The 13,522-nt window shown below is 32.1% G+C and overlaps 2 protein-coding genes across 2 annotated transcripts; one reads left to right on the top strand and one right to left on the bottom strand.

Annotated features, from left to right (window-relative positions):
• Nucleotides 1–1,189: 1,189 nt before the first annotated feature.
• LOC133312293 (putative F-box/FBD/LRR-repeat protein At4g13965) lies at nt 1,190–2,023 on the bottom strand. Its single transcript, XM_061513462.1, has one exon. It carries the CDS (start codon nt 2,021–2,023, stop codon nt 1,190–1,192), a length of 834 nt encoding a protein of 277 aa, XP_061369446.1.
• A 5,848-nt stretch (nt 2,024–7,871) lies between these two features.
• LOC133312316 (uncharacterized) lies at nt 7,872–9,232 on the top strand. Its single transcript, XM_061513490.1, has 2 exons — nt 7,872–8,039; nt 8,699–9,232. The coding sequence occupies exons 1-2, from the start codon at nt 7,872–7,874 to the stop codon at nt 9,230–9,232; spliced, it is 702 nt and encodes a 233-aa protein (XP_061369474.1).
• Nucleotides 9,233–13,522: the final 4,290 nt, after the last annotated feature.

Here is a 13,522-nt window from a genome sequence, read left to right as displayed (position 1 = left end):
CAACGGTGTTATGAAACCCGGACTGACCCGGCTGGATTGATCCGGGAACCGGTAAATCGATCATATAACCAGTCCGGTTGAAGCAACAGATCGGTTATGTATCAGAACCAGTGTGACCCGGTCCGACCCGGCCGGTTTTCATGAAAACCGGTGACCCGATCGGTTAACCGGTGACTCGGCTCAGTCCCAAAACAAAAATCTAATTTTTTTTTTCAAAAAAAAATCATAATGGACATATTTGAATATTTTTTTTGCTTATTGACTTACATAAGTTATGTACCTACAACACTAATTTTATCTCAATTATGCACTATGCAGAAAAATTTGATTTGATTTATAGTTAGAGATGTCGTTTCTTTAACCTAAAGTCCTGTATCACGATCATTATATTTTTGCTTGATCTTTTATTGGATAATAATATGTCATTTATTATTTTTTATATTAAAATATTTGAAATTTTTATTATTTTTTTTAGATATTTGAGTATGTTTATAATTTTTTAATGTAAATTATAAAATTGTATATAATTATCAGATCATGCGGTTGAATCAATGACTCATTGATTAAATCAGTGACCCAGTACCTTGACCAGGTCAATGACCGGGTCGATTTTAATAATACAGGCTACAACACTATTCTTTTAAGACTTTATTTTTTACTGCAAAAATAAGTACATACTTGTCATTAAGTATCAATACACATGATCAATAGACCTCAGTTACTGATCAAATGCACTGCTCCAGTCAATATCCAACTATGTTGTTTCGGGGCATTCTTCGTTGAGCAATGAAAATTACTCTTCTGTCTCCTTCTACAGCTGCAGAATTTCATACAACAAATATATATTAACCGTAGGGTATTATCTTATCATATAAAAGCACAATAGCTAACTCAGTAAAACTGAACACATGGAAAAGATTTCGCAATTTGTAAATTAAATCCATTCTTACAATCAATTATTGCACTTGCTAGCATATTACATACTTAAAAGAGAATACTAATTCAAAATCAGAAGCCACAGATTCAAAACCAAAAGAATATCTGTGAAAAAATAAGGTTACAATCATTGCAAGAATAGTGTAAAAAAATTTTAGGCATGAGAATATTTCATCGAGCAATGAGGGAAAGAAAGCATATAAAAATCTTACTTCATGTTACCTGTAGAGATCTGGACAAGAGTGTATCGATTTTATATTAGTGAAGAAGATTGAAGCTCAACATTCACCCCTTCCTGTCCACGCAATGGTTGAAAAGGAGAACCGTTTAAAGTGAAAGAACTTAGATTGGGTGTAGATATCACAAATTTGTAACCTGGATTATAAGTAACATTGATGGTCAAATTGGCAAGTGTAGCATTGGTTATATTGAGGATTCCTGGCATTCTCAAGATGTGAGAGTTAGGAGGGACTAAGGCAAATTTATCAATGAATAAAGTGTTTAATTTGGTACAGGTGGAGAAGGGTTCAGCATAACCATTGTCATCAGCAAAAATCGGAACATTCGCTAGATGCAAACTTACTAATGCTGGAAGCTTCAGAGACTTAGGGATTCTGGTTCTTTTTTTTACATCATAACTTGCATCTGTAATATGAAGAGACTTTAAAGTTTGACAAGAAAAGACACACCAAGGCAAACTAATATTACATGGGACATAGATTTTCAAGTGCTGGATATCATGTAACACAGCATATCTAATGAGATTTGTCAGAATCTGAGGTTTAAAATAACCATGGCGATCAAAATCAAGATTATGGAGGGGATGGTTACCATCACGGCTTGACACAATCCCAGACACAAATTCAGAAAAAAGAGAAGGCTTTCTAAAGTCCGAGGTATGTAATGTAAGATTAGGGAGTGATTTCCAAAGATCCTTCCACCCTCTTGCCAAGATGCAAGTCTGAACAGCATCTTTTATCTTCATAAATGACATTATATGCAGCAGAATTGCATTAGGCAAGTCACTAAGCCTGTCATTATCACCGATAATAAAATTCTTCCCCTGGCTCTGCCTCCGCATCATCATTTTCACTATATTTTAAAAGTAATATAAAAGATATAAATTAAGTTATATGCAAGTTCCAGGCTCAATAAATTTCTTACAGATACAGAACTATACACAGCAAAAGAAAGAAGGAATGAGAGGCTGAAAAACTCAAAAATTTGCAATCATTTCATTCCAAATGCAAATTCAGTTCCTTTTTATGCTTTCTTAAACATGTGGGCAAAAAACTAGAAAATGGTGTCATCTGAATATACCCAATTGATAATGTTGAAAGGGTGCAAAGAGCTACCAAAAGGAAAATTCTAGTTCATGCAAAGGAAAAAAAAAAAAAGAAGGTACTTGAATGGAACATGTCAGAAAGAGAAAAAGAAAATTGAAGGAATGAAAATACCTGTAGCTTCGACCGATTCTCGAGTCACAGTCTCTCCTAAGCTCTTTTTGGCTTAGCATGAAACTGAAATGAATATATAACGAGTACATGCTGAATCTTAGGCTGTAGAAGCGGAATGGAGAGCGTTACTTTCTCATTTACAGCTTCCGCTACTTTGTCAACAAGTGAATGTGATGTAAGATAAAACGTTAGACTGGCATGAAAGTTGCAAGAATTTCAAACCCAATTGTGGGAACTTGTGTGTGCTTGCTGTCGTTTTCTTTTCTTTACTGCATGAATAATTTAAAACAATTTCAGTATCCATGAAAGACGAGTGTGACAGCTATAATATTCAATTTGTCACACGAGTTTCTAAAAGCCTTATTATTATTTTTTAAATATTTATCCAGTTTTTTATTATCTTATAAATCCGTTTAATTGTGCGCTTTCACTTGGAAATCTAAGCTTCATAGGTTTTTTACCCTTGTAGTGCGAAATCTAAAAGGTATATTAACAGTTTAATTATTTTGATAAATTATTTATTAATCTTATGCGAGTGAAATGTAGATATGGAATTTGTACGTTTAAGTCGTGCAAAATGATTATGAGCTTTAAAGTTAAGCAGCACCCTATACTCGACTTGTGCAATAGCCAAATATTGCTCGCACTCTAAAAGATGTGCATAGGGTGTGCGTGCGACTTGAACACGTACGACTAGAATGTGCATCTTGTACTGTGATGATTTTTGCACATTTCGTCTATGTAGGTGATGCACGATTTAATCGTGCACATTCGCAATTCGCATTTTACTTGCATTATATTAATAAATAGTTTGTAAAAAAAAAATTCAAACTGATATTAAGGATAGTGTAAAGAACCTTGGGATACACCACCCCAAAAGCTAGCTCAAAGGGTGGGAGTGTCCAAGACCTTATAAACTCCACATTAGTTGCACATACAACCAATGTGGGACTATATATCTCAACACGCCCCCTCACACGAGAGCCCATTGAGCTTGAAGAGTGGACAATGCAACAGGCCCAGCCTACCTATGCTAAGAAACGCCACAAGAGAAAGTGGGGGGCGGCAAGACTCTGATACCATGTAAAGAACCTTGGGATACACCACCCCAAAAGCTAGCTCAAGTGATGGGAGTGTCCAAGGCCTTATAAAGGCCACATTAGTTGCACATACAACCAATGTAGGACTATATATCTCAACAGATAACATATTATGCCTACTCTACGTACTCATTTCCAACACTGTAAGATCAGAATCGTAAGAGAAGTGAGAAATAATAAAGGTTAGTTGAGATTCTAATTAATACAATGATAATGGAGATGAGCATGTAGAATATGCATGAAAAAAAGTTGGGCATAATATTATAATATATTAACTTTTGTGCATTAGAAGGTTCAAAAAGTCAACTTGACTAATTTAACAATGCTAGGCTCCCCACCTACAATAAATCAATAATAGGCTCCGAGCCTACATAAGCTCCTTATTTGTAAATAAATCGTGATGCACCAAGATTAACATTTATTACTGTTAGCATACAATGTTCTGATTAAGTCACATTCCAAAACTAATTTCAAAAGCATGAAACATAATATATACATTTGTCAAAATCAATTAGGGCAATGATTTTCTCCATCCACATGTGATAACAACTCTTTCCTACAAATACATGGAATTGTGTGTCAAATTTATTTTTATTTTTTTTTTAATTTTTTTCATAAAATAATGGTCTCACCATTTTGTTTCAATAGGAGATAAGTTTTTTATTCCTGTAAAATAAGAAAAGTTTTCCCCAATCAATTAATCATAAACATATCACAGTTTCATAGATAAATTCACTAATATTAGAATGCTTCTCAAATATTCAATTATAAAATTATAAACAATTCACAAATCCTTAATTTCCATGAAGTTTCTTAATTCCATCAAAATGAAGTCAAATATTATATAAAACAATAAAGTGGCAACATAAATAATTCCAAAAATTCTATATTTTCTAGAGCATTCAAATAATAATGTAAGGTCTTTCAAATACTCAAACTTTGAAAAATAAATATAGCATAAATTTCGTAATGTCGTTTCAAACTATTTCTCATATATTAGCAAAATAATAATTAAATAAAGCAAATCGCCTATGTTGTTTTATGCCACCTCCTCCATTAAATTTTTTAAGTACCAAGCACCTATATTTTCATTCATAATGCCATTGTAAAATAAAATAAAAAATAATTTTAAAAATCAAAATAAAATAAATTATAGTTTGGACCCCACTATTTATTTACAAATATCAAAGATGACGAAATAGAACTTTAAGATAACTGTCGACCAATAATATTACTGCATGTCATAATATGTTACCATTGTTTCCAAAAACGAAGTGTATCCTTCGCATCACTTCTACGCATAGCCCATGGCTCAGATTGAAATCAATTATTATTAATTTATGGGTTTGGTGTTTTTCATTTTAAATAACATAATGTTATTTTAAGAGAGAGATAGACACAAGAAATAAAAATCATGAGAGAAAAGTGAGTGGTTTTTTTAATTTAAATTTTAAATAAAAAAATATTTTCTTGTGTCTATCTTTCTCTTAAAATAACACAACTTTTTGTCATTTAAAATGACAAACACATTCCCCTTAATTTATTATTATAATTATTAGTATTAAAATATAGAACACACGCTTTCTTACAAAAGTGACGAAGCTTCACGCATGTTCTTCTCTCGATTGATGCGTTGTCTTCTTGTCATTGGTTTTATGACCAACTTAATTTAGATTATGTATATAAATATCTATAAATGTGTGGCATGCCCTCTTCTCAATCCCACAAGCAATTTGAACTGGATTCATTAATAACTTTTCTCTCCTCTGTGATTAAGCCACGAGAAAGAACACAAGATGTAATGAGTCATCACCACCTGGGTCTCTTTTTTTTTTTTATTATTATTTCTAGCTAGCTTGTCTCCCCAATTAACTCAAACATTATTTGATGCATCTTCCAATTCAATCTCTTTGAGTTGATTTAACCATCATTTGTCATCTTGGGTGGCCTATACCTGTTCTACAGCATAATATTTCTCCCCTTGAAACCTAATGTAAAACCAAGAAGTTTTGCCACCATATTAACCTTGCCAAAAGCTTCTTTGTAGTTGAACTATCATGATTCAAGTAAAACCTCTTGGCCATAACTCTTGGGTTTAGAACATAAGAAGGTGATATTCGGGTTTTGGGAAATGATGATGGATTAGCAAAGGATAATATAGATATCGGGGATGGAAAACATGCCATGGTTTTGGTTTCCTTGGAATGGTGTTGATGGTTGGAATAACCAACTATAATTTTTGTGTTTTGCACTATGTAGTGCAACAAGTTGAATTTAAACTTTTCTGAACAAATGTTTATAGTCTGAACCACGTTTGATTAAATTTTTTTTATTGAGATGACATATACATAACAAAACAATTGCTGATTTGTTGATGAGATTTTTAATTGGATAAAATGATAATATGAGTGATAAAATGATGTATAATTCTCTTTGACGGCTTCTGTGGCAGGTCATGACTTCGTTATTCCTTTTATCTGCTATAACGTGCCAGGTGTTATAGTTTGGATTAGTTTTTTTTTATGCCCCATCTCCTTAAAAGCATAACTTAAACCAAATATTTTTTTTCATGAAAATTCTTAAAAAATTAATATTGAAAGGAAGAAAAAAACTATAAAAAGTAATTTTTTATTAAAAGTTTGGCTTCCAACTCATAACTTCTGGCCTATTTTAAAAAATACACGTTATTTATATGATTATATATTCTTGTTGAATGCACCCCATGTAGATATAAAACTTAACCTGTTAAAAAATATTTTTGTTTTCTAACAATTATTTCAATTCAAAACTGGATAATATATCAAATCCAGCCAATTTATATTACGAAAGTCTATAAAATTTAATTAGTTTTATTAATAGAATAGACGCTATGAGAATCGAACTCGTAATTAACCACTTAATCTCGTTGTTTTTGGTACGATATAATAAATCAATTACCTAAAAGTGAGAAGTGAAGCCTATCAATGATTTGACTCTCTTCTCTTAAAGAGATAATTAAAGTTGAAAAAAAAAAATCAGTACTTATCTCTAATGATACAACAAGTGTGAATCCGTACACCACCTCTTTTCCCGAATGTAAACTATTTTAGGTTTAATCAATAACTCTCTCCATCTTAATTGACATCTATGATAACTACACTAAAAACATGAAAATTTGAGGATCAATTGAATATTCGACTTAACTGATGATTTTGACTTGTAATTAATTAAATTATCAAAATATTGTCTTTATCTTGAAAAATAAAAGAAACATATCTTGTCCTTACCAACTTTTCACGTTAATTTTAAATTTTAACATAAAATTGCTTATTTCAAAGGGCATAAATATAGTATTATTTAAATATACATAAGTAGTTAGCCGTGGATTAGTGATAAAAAATTTAAGGTTAGAAATTAAAATCTCAATAGTATAATCATATTAAAAACTATATACAATAAGTTTTTTTTTTTTAATAAATCATCCTATATCCAATCATCAACGGATGCCAATTAATTCGGTTTCGAGTGGGAAAGGACTCCGAAAGGAACAAAAAAATTTCTTTTAAAATTAAGTTGATATTAAAATCTTTTCGGGGATGGCTTCCCTTCGAAATTTAATCTTATTCAAACTTCTTTGCCAACGTTTAACTCTAAGTGTTGGCAAAATGTGAGGAATACTAAACAGGAAGCACTTTTTAAAAAAAAAAGTAATCTCTAGTATTGATATGCTGCCAAAAATACTCTTTTAAGAAAATAAATATAAACATCACTATCACTTCTTATTGGTGCTGAATATAAAAAATATTTATGAGTTTCTTAAATAATAGTTTGAGTTTTTAAGAAAATAATAAAAGTGCACATGTTTGGATTAATTTAATATTAAAAATATTTAAAGAATATCCTGAGAATTTTTGGAAAAATTAATTATCTTTTAAATTTAATCTCTATTGCCACAGATTGAGGTATTGAGCTAATAATTGAGTAAACTAAAATTAATGAGAATAAAAAATATTAAAAAGAAATACATCTGGTGACGCCTCATGTGGTTATCCCACGAGGGCAAGACAAGCGGAGCGACGACTCAAGCTAGTCCTAAATTGCATCAGCGGAAAAGTTTTTTTTTGGATTTATTAACACAATTGTCTGAAAAGTTATTTTTTGGACATATAGCGCATCAGCGGAAAAGTTAGAGAGTACTATATAAATGCAACTTCTTAGTTGAAAAACAGAGACGAAACTTATATTCTAGTGGGAGAGTATCTTGCAAGGATATATATATATATCACTGCAAAGAGAAGCAGTACGTACTGAAAGCTCACACACACACAACGTACATATATATATCGACCCTTTAAACTTCAGAGAGATCGAAGGGAGAAAGAATAAGCAGAAAATTAACATGGAATGGAGGAAATATTATATGGATGTGATGCTTGTACCATTAGGATTTCTTATGACCATTGGTTATCATGTTTGGTTATGGTATAAGGTTCGAACACAGCCTTCTTCCACCATAATCGGAATCAATACTCATGGAGGACGCTTCTGGGTCCCTGCCATCTTGAAGGTATACAATCTTGTCTATGAAAACATTAACAAAATATATTATAATTTGATTGTTTCCATTTTCAGTAACTATTTTTTTTGGGGAAAGCATGTGGAACTAATCTGTGTTCCTAATTCTAAGACTTGATAATATCCAGCTTTTCAATTCTAAGTTCATATGAGTTATCATATATATATACTGATCTCTCTCTCTCTCTCTCTCTCTCTCTCTATATATATATATATATATATATATATATATCTCATGAGTTAAGAGTTTCTCTGTTTCTGATATATACTTGCTGTATGAATAATGGATAGGTATTGATATGACCAAATTAACGATTTTGGTTTAAGATCTACCACTATTTCTTACATGTTTTAGCCACAAAAATTGACGTCACCCGTTTGCATGATCAAAGCTGCAGTGTTAACTAGTTAATTTGCTAAATGAGGAATTGTGAAAAAGCATATTTTACAAATTAAACGTAACCGTGTCCTTGGAATATAATCATCTTTTATTCTTAGTACTTATAAAATATTTTACTATATGTTAAAAAATTATGATTATTTGGATGATATTATTAAAGTAACTTTTCAGATTTTTATAATTTATCGTGGGCTTATTTTTTCAAGTTATTATCAGAGTTAGTATCATTCGCATATTTTTGTTCGTGACAGGACATTGAAAAGAAGAACATGCTTGCAGTTCAATCTCTTCGTAATATGATAATGGGATCAACACTTATGGCCACTACGTCTATTCTCCTCTCAGCTGGCTTAGGAGCGGTCATAAGCAGCACTTACAGTGTAAAACAGCCTCTGAATGATGCTGTCTATGGAGCTCACGGAGAATTTATGTTAGCACTTAAATATGTGACAATCCTAACTATATTCTTAATCTCATTTTTCTGTCACACTCTGTCGATTAGGTCTCTCAACCAGCTGAGCATCCTCATTTGCACACCACAAGATGTCATGTCCATGATTACCCCCGAATATTTGACTGAGCTTTTGGAGAAGGGGATTATTTTGAACACTGTTGGCAACAGGCTTTTCTACTCAGCACTTCCTCTATTGCTTTGGATCTTTGGGCCTGTGTTGGCTTTCTTGGGTTCTATCGCTATGTTACCAGTGCTTTACAACATAGACTTTGTTTGGGGAAATGGGAAGGGAAAGATCGTGAAGAGTGACAAAGGGAACGATTATGTTTGATGTATTGAGCCTAAGTAACATGAAACAGATAGAAAATATGTGTATACGTCATTAGGTGCATCATTTACAACTTTTTAAGTTGTAAAGGTGTTTTGTTTGTATCTCTATCTATCTTCTTGGAATTAATTTTTAATAATTATGTTTATGAATAAGAAGTTTGATACGAAAAAAGTGTATCTTTTCGTCGTCGAACGGATGTATCCTTACGTGTTGAATGAATGTGTTGTTTCGCAATTGTTGGGTAGTAATTTTCACAAGAAAGAGTTATCGTTCTCAGTGAACAGGTTGAAGTATTTTCTTTTTATGTTTCTGGATTAAAGATTCTTGAATTGGAACTCAATTAATTTTGTTACAGCCTTATCAATTATTAAAATCTGATCTAAAAAGTAAATAAATGATTTATCAATGTTAAAAGGCTTCTGGGTATATCTCAAATCATGGATGACAAAAATATTTGCATTACTGCAAATTCGTACATTGCTATGGCAAGTTTATAACAGTTTCTGAGTTACTACAGCAAGTTTAGCTGAAACTTTCCAGATTCAACAATAAGGATCAAGAAAGACTTTTCCCAAAGCTTCTTAAATCTTTATAGAAATTCATATCAGAAAACACCTTTGATTATCCCTAACCAAAAGGGTTCATTTAACACTTAACAAAAATCCATTTTCCAATTTCTTTTTGTTGAAATACTCCAAGTCCCATTCCCATGGATTTCTTGAGTTAAAAAGATGAAAGTATCAAACGAATGAAATAAAAGAAACAGTAACAATGTACATCAAAAATTTCACCCTATCATTTTGACAAACCCAGAAAAAGAAAGAACTAGAAACCCATTTTTTAAAACAAAAAATCAAAGATTAAAGAAAGACAAACATGCATTCAGAATTAAAATCAGAGTAAATCGTACAAATCAAAAGTACCGTTTCCTAAACTAGAGCTAGGATTATCTTGTGAAAATGTAGAAGAACTCTTGCATGCATATCCTTGTGATACTTTGTCACAGTGCTTCGAGTTCAAGAAGAAAGAAAGAACACATTCAGCTTTCATCACTATCTCTCAATACTCAGATTCTTCTAAAAAAAAGAAACAATAACGAACATTGAAAAAATCTCTGGATCTGAAAAACTATTCTAGTTTAATTTTTTTACAAACAACAAAAGGAACTAAAAACTAAAAAATTCTAAAAGCTAATAGTCGTCTACCTTCTTGTCATCCAATAGCTCTGAATTGTTCCCTCATCCAAAAAATTTGATCCATGTGCCTTCTTCAAAAAATACCTAAAAAATATGAATAATTACAATTATTAGCAAAAATAAATTAACTTGGGCTTGGTTATTTCCTTTTTGAATTGGGCCATATTTCATATTCTTTCAGCCCATTTTCCTGTAATTGTCAACCCAAAAAGATATAAAATAATATAATAATTATATAAATAATTTAGTGCTAACAGCTATCGAATATATTTCTTTTGAATCTTGACCTTACGTTTTCTATAAATAAATAGAAAATTAGAATTTTGAAGATGTTTTTCACATTGCATTTGCATTTGCATTCTTCTACTCTAGTGTGATTGGTCAGACATAGGTTGAGTTCGATGAGGCTATTCAATATGGAAGTGTCGCCACAAGAATAGAGGTAATCCGTTCTATACTGGGAGACAATTGTCCACGAATCTTGGGCATCATATAGAGGGAATATTGTCTTAAGGACACAATATCTAACACTTGGCTCAGATTTTCCCTTGATGCATTCGTATGTTTTTGTACAGTACGTTTTAACTTTGTGTTATTGCATGTGTCAATTTCTTGTGTGTATTACATGGAACTGTGTGTATTGTTAAAATGATTTCTCTAACACAGATTATTCTTTCTCAATGATTTTTAATATCATATGGATAACAATCTTAAGACTATAAGAAACACACAATTTGATGTGAATTTAGGAACAATGCTAACAGATGCAATCCAAGTCCAATTTGGTAAAATCTTGAGACTTGAAGAAAAAGAATTCAAGGAAACACACAATGGGTTGATTCAAACATTGAGTGTGTATTTCAACTTAAATATCAAGCTGTTGTGTTTTTTTTTTGTAATTTTTTTATACACCTCTTTCTTTTTTTAGTTTTTTCTTCTTCAGCCTTAACATAGTAAACAAAATTGTCAACAACAAGCACTCTTTTTTTTTTGTTCAAACACTGATACCTCTGATAATTGGAATTTGTAATTTGGGAATGAAAGTTTGAAATTGTAGTGATCGAGAACGAAGCTAGACAAAATTTCCATCAAAACAAGCTATTAGTTAACACACTAACAACATACTACTCAAGGCATGCACATGAATTGAAAGGATAAAAGTTTATGAACAGTGATGAATATAGAATGAACACCAAGAACACAATTTCAGAAACGAATGAACTGAACAAGAAATTGAAGGAAACCAACAACGAGAAGAATAAAAGAATTAGAAATAGACACAAAAGCTAAAACAAAATAGCACTATTCAAATTTAGCAAACAAAATTTAGGGCAAAAGCGTTACCAAAAGGTTTAACTCAATTCCAATCCTAGAATTGAGCTCTGGTACCAAATGATATGAATCAACCCATTGAATGCTTCATTGATATCTTTTTCTTCAAGTCTCAAAATTTCTCCAAATCAGACTGGGATTGCACTCCTTAACACTGTTCTCAAATTCACATCACAATTGTTCCTCGAACATTGTTGGTCCTTTATTTGTGTCCATTTTGGCTTTGGACACCTCCTAGTTCTGCGGGTGCATAAAGAATACGACCTTGTAATATTATCATAGAAGTGGTCCTCACTTCACACCCTGGTGCATCTCAACATACACTGTCTGAACACTTCAGAATCAGAAATAATTAAAAGTATACTTGCTTACCCTCTACTTACGCACTGCCTTGTCTAGGAATGAGTATGAGTTTTGAAAAACTCCACAATGTTTATCCGTCAATCATCACTTGGTTTTCTTTTTGAACCTAGTTCATGGGATCGCCACTCTTCTAGGTAGAGTGTCCGCAATAATCAACATTTTAATGTCCTTAAACCCATTCCTTTCGACATATTATACATCAACTCTCTAGTTGTACCGTTTGTTAGCGGATCTGTAATTATACCACTAGAGAGTAATTACCTCACCATATCACGTCTCCAATATATATATATATATATATATATATATATATATATATATATATATATATATATATATTGAGACTTACCATTATATAGAACACTTCTTGCAATTCCGACTGCTACCTTACAATCATAGTGGACGCACATAACAAACATGATTTCAACCAATTCCAAATATCCACAAGGAAGTTACACAACCACTCGGTTACCTCACCAACTCTATCCGAGGCAATAAGCTTTTGCTTCCATGGTCGACCTTTTAATACATGCTTGCTTGGATGATTTCCAAGACACAATCCCCCACCCTCCCCCACCAAGTGTGTACATATACCCACTTATAGACATGGTGTCACTAGAGTCGGTGATTCAATCTGCATCATAATCGATATGCACAATTATTATGTACATATCTAATGAACACACAGTCCACTGTCTTTGGCCCGATCTTAACCCTTTTTGGTTTCCAAATCCTGACCTTTGCCAAACACCCCCATACTCTAAGATAATTCAAGGAAAGCTTCTTGCCTTTCCAAATTTCATAGGGGATGTTCTTTGTTTTCTTGTGGGGTACTTTATTGATTATATAATTTGACATTAAAATGACTTCGCCCTACAAATTTTATGGTAAAGCAAATGTCAACAACATAACATTCATTATTTCATTCAATGTCCGATACTTACTCACATCACTGCATAAGTAAGGGTGTAAATTGGTCTGGCTAGGCCAGGCTTTGGCCTTCATGACATAGTTATACGTAAAAATTTGTTGAGCCTATCTAGCTTAGTAGCCTATCAATGGCTTGGTTTATAGGCCAGGCCAGGCCTGCTGTTTAAAAAATAAAAAAGCCTAATATGGCCTATAGGCCTTCCAGGCCTACCAATTATGACATATTTATAAGAAGAATATGAAAATAATAAATTAGGGTGAGAATATGGCATAAAATTCTCTTCTTTTTAACTAGAATTTCCAATGAACGAGTTGGGGCTTGGAAGGAATTAGGGTGAGAACTGAGAAGCGACGCACAAGAGAAGGAATTAGGGTTGGGAGTTGAGACTTAGGATAAATGAATAATAGTTAAGATAAATATATCATCTTATTTAAAAAAAATTTAATAGGCCAGCCTATAGACTTCTAG

The sequence above is a fragment of the Gastrolobium bilobum genome, unplaced genomic scaffold (genome assembly GCF_033153095.1).
Source record: "Gastrolobium bilobum isolate Gb01-03AN ecotype WA unplaced genomic scaffold, APGP_CSIRO_Gbil_v1 utg10651, whole genome shotgun sequence".
Taxonomy (NCBI): domain Eukaryota; kingdom Viridiplantae; phylum Streptophyta; class Magnoliopsida; order Fabales; family Fabaceae; genus Gastrolobium; species Gastrolobium bilobum.
The sequence above is the reverse complement of the archived record's forward strand: the minus strand, read 5'-3'. Positions and strand labels throughout refer to the sequence as shown.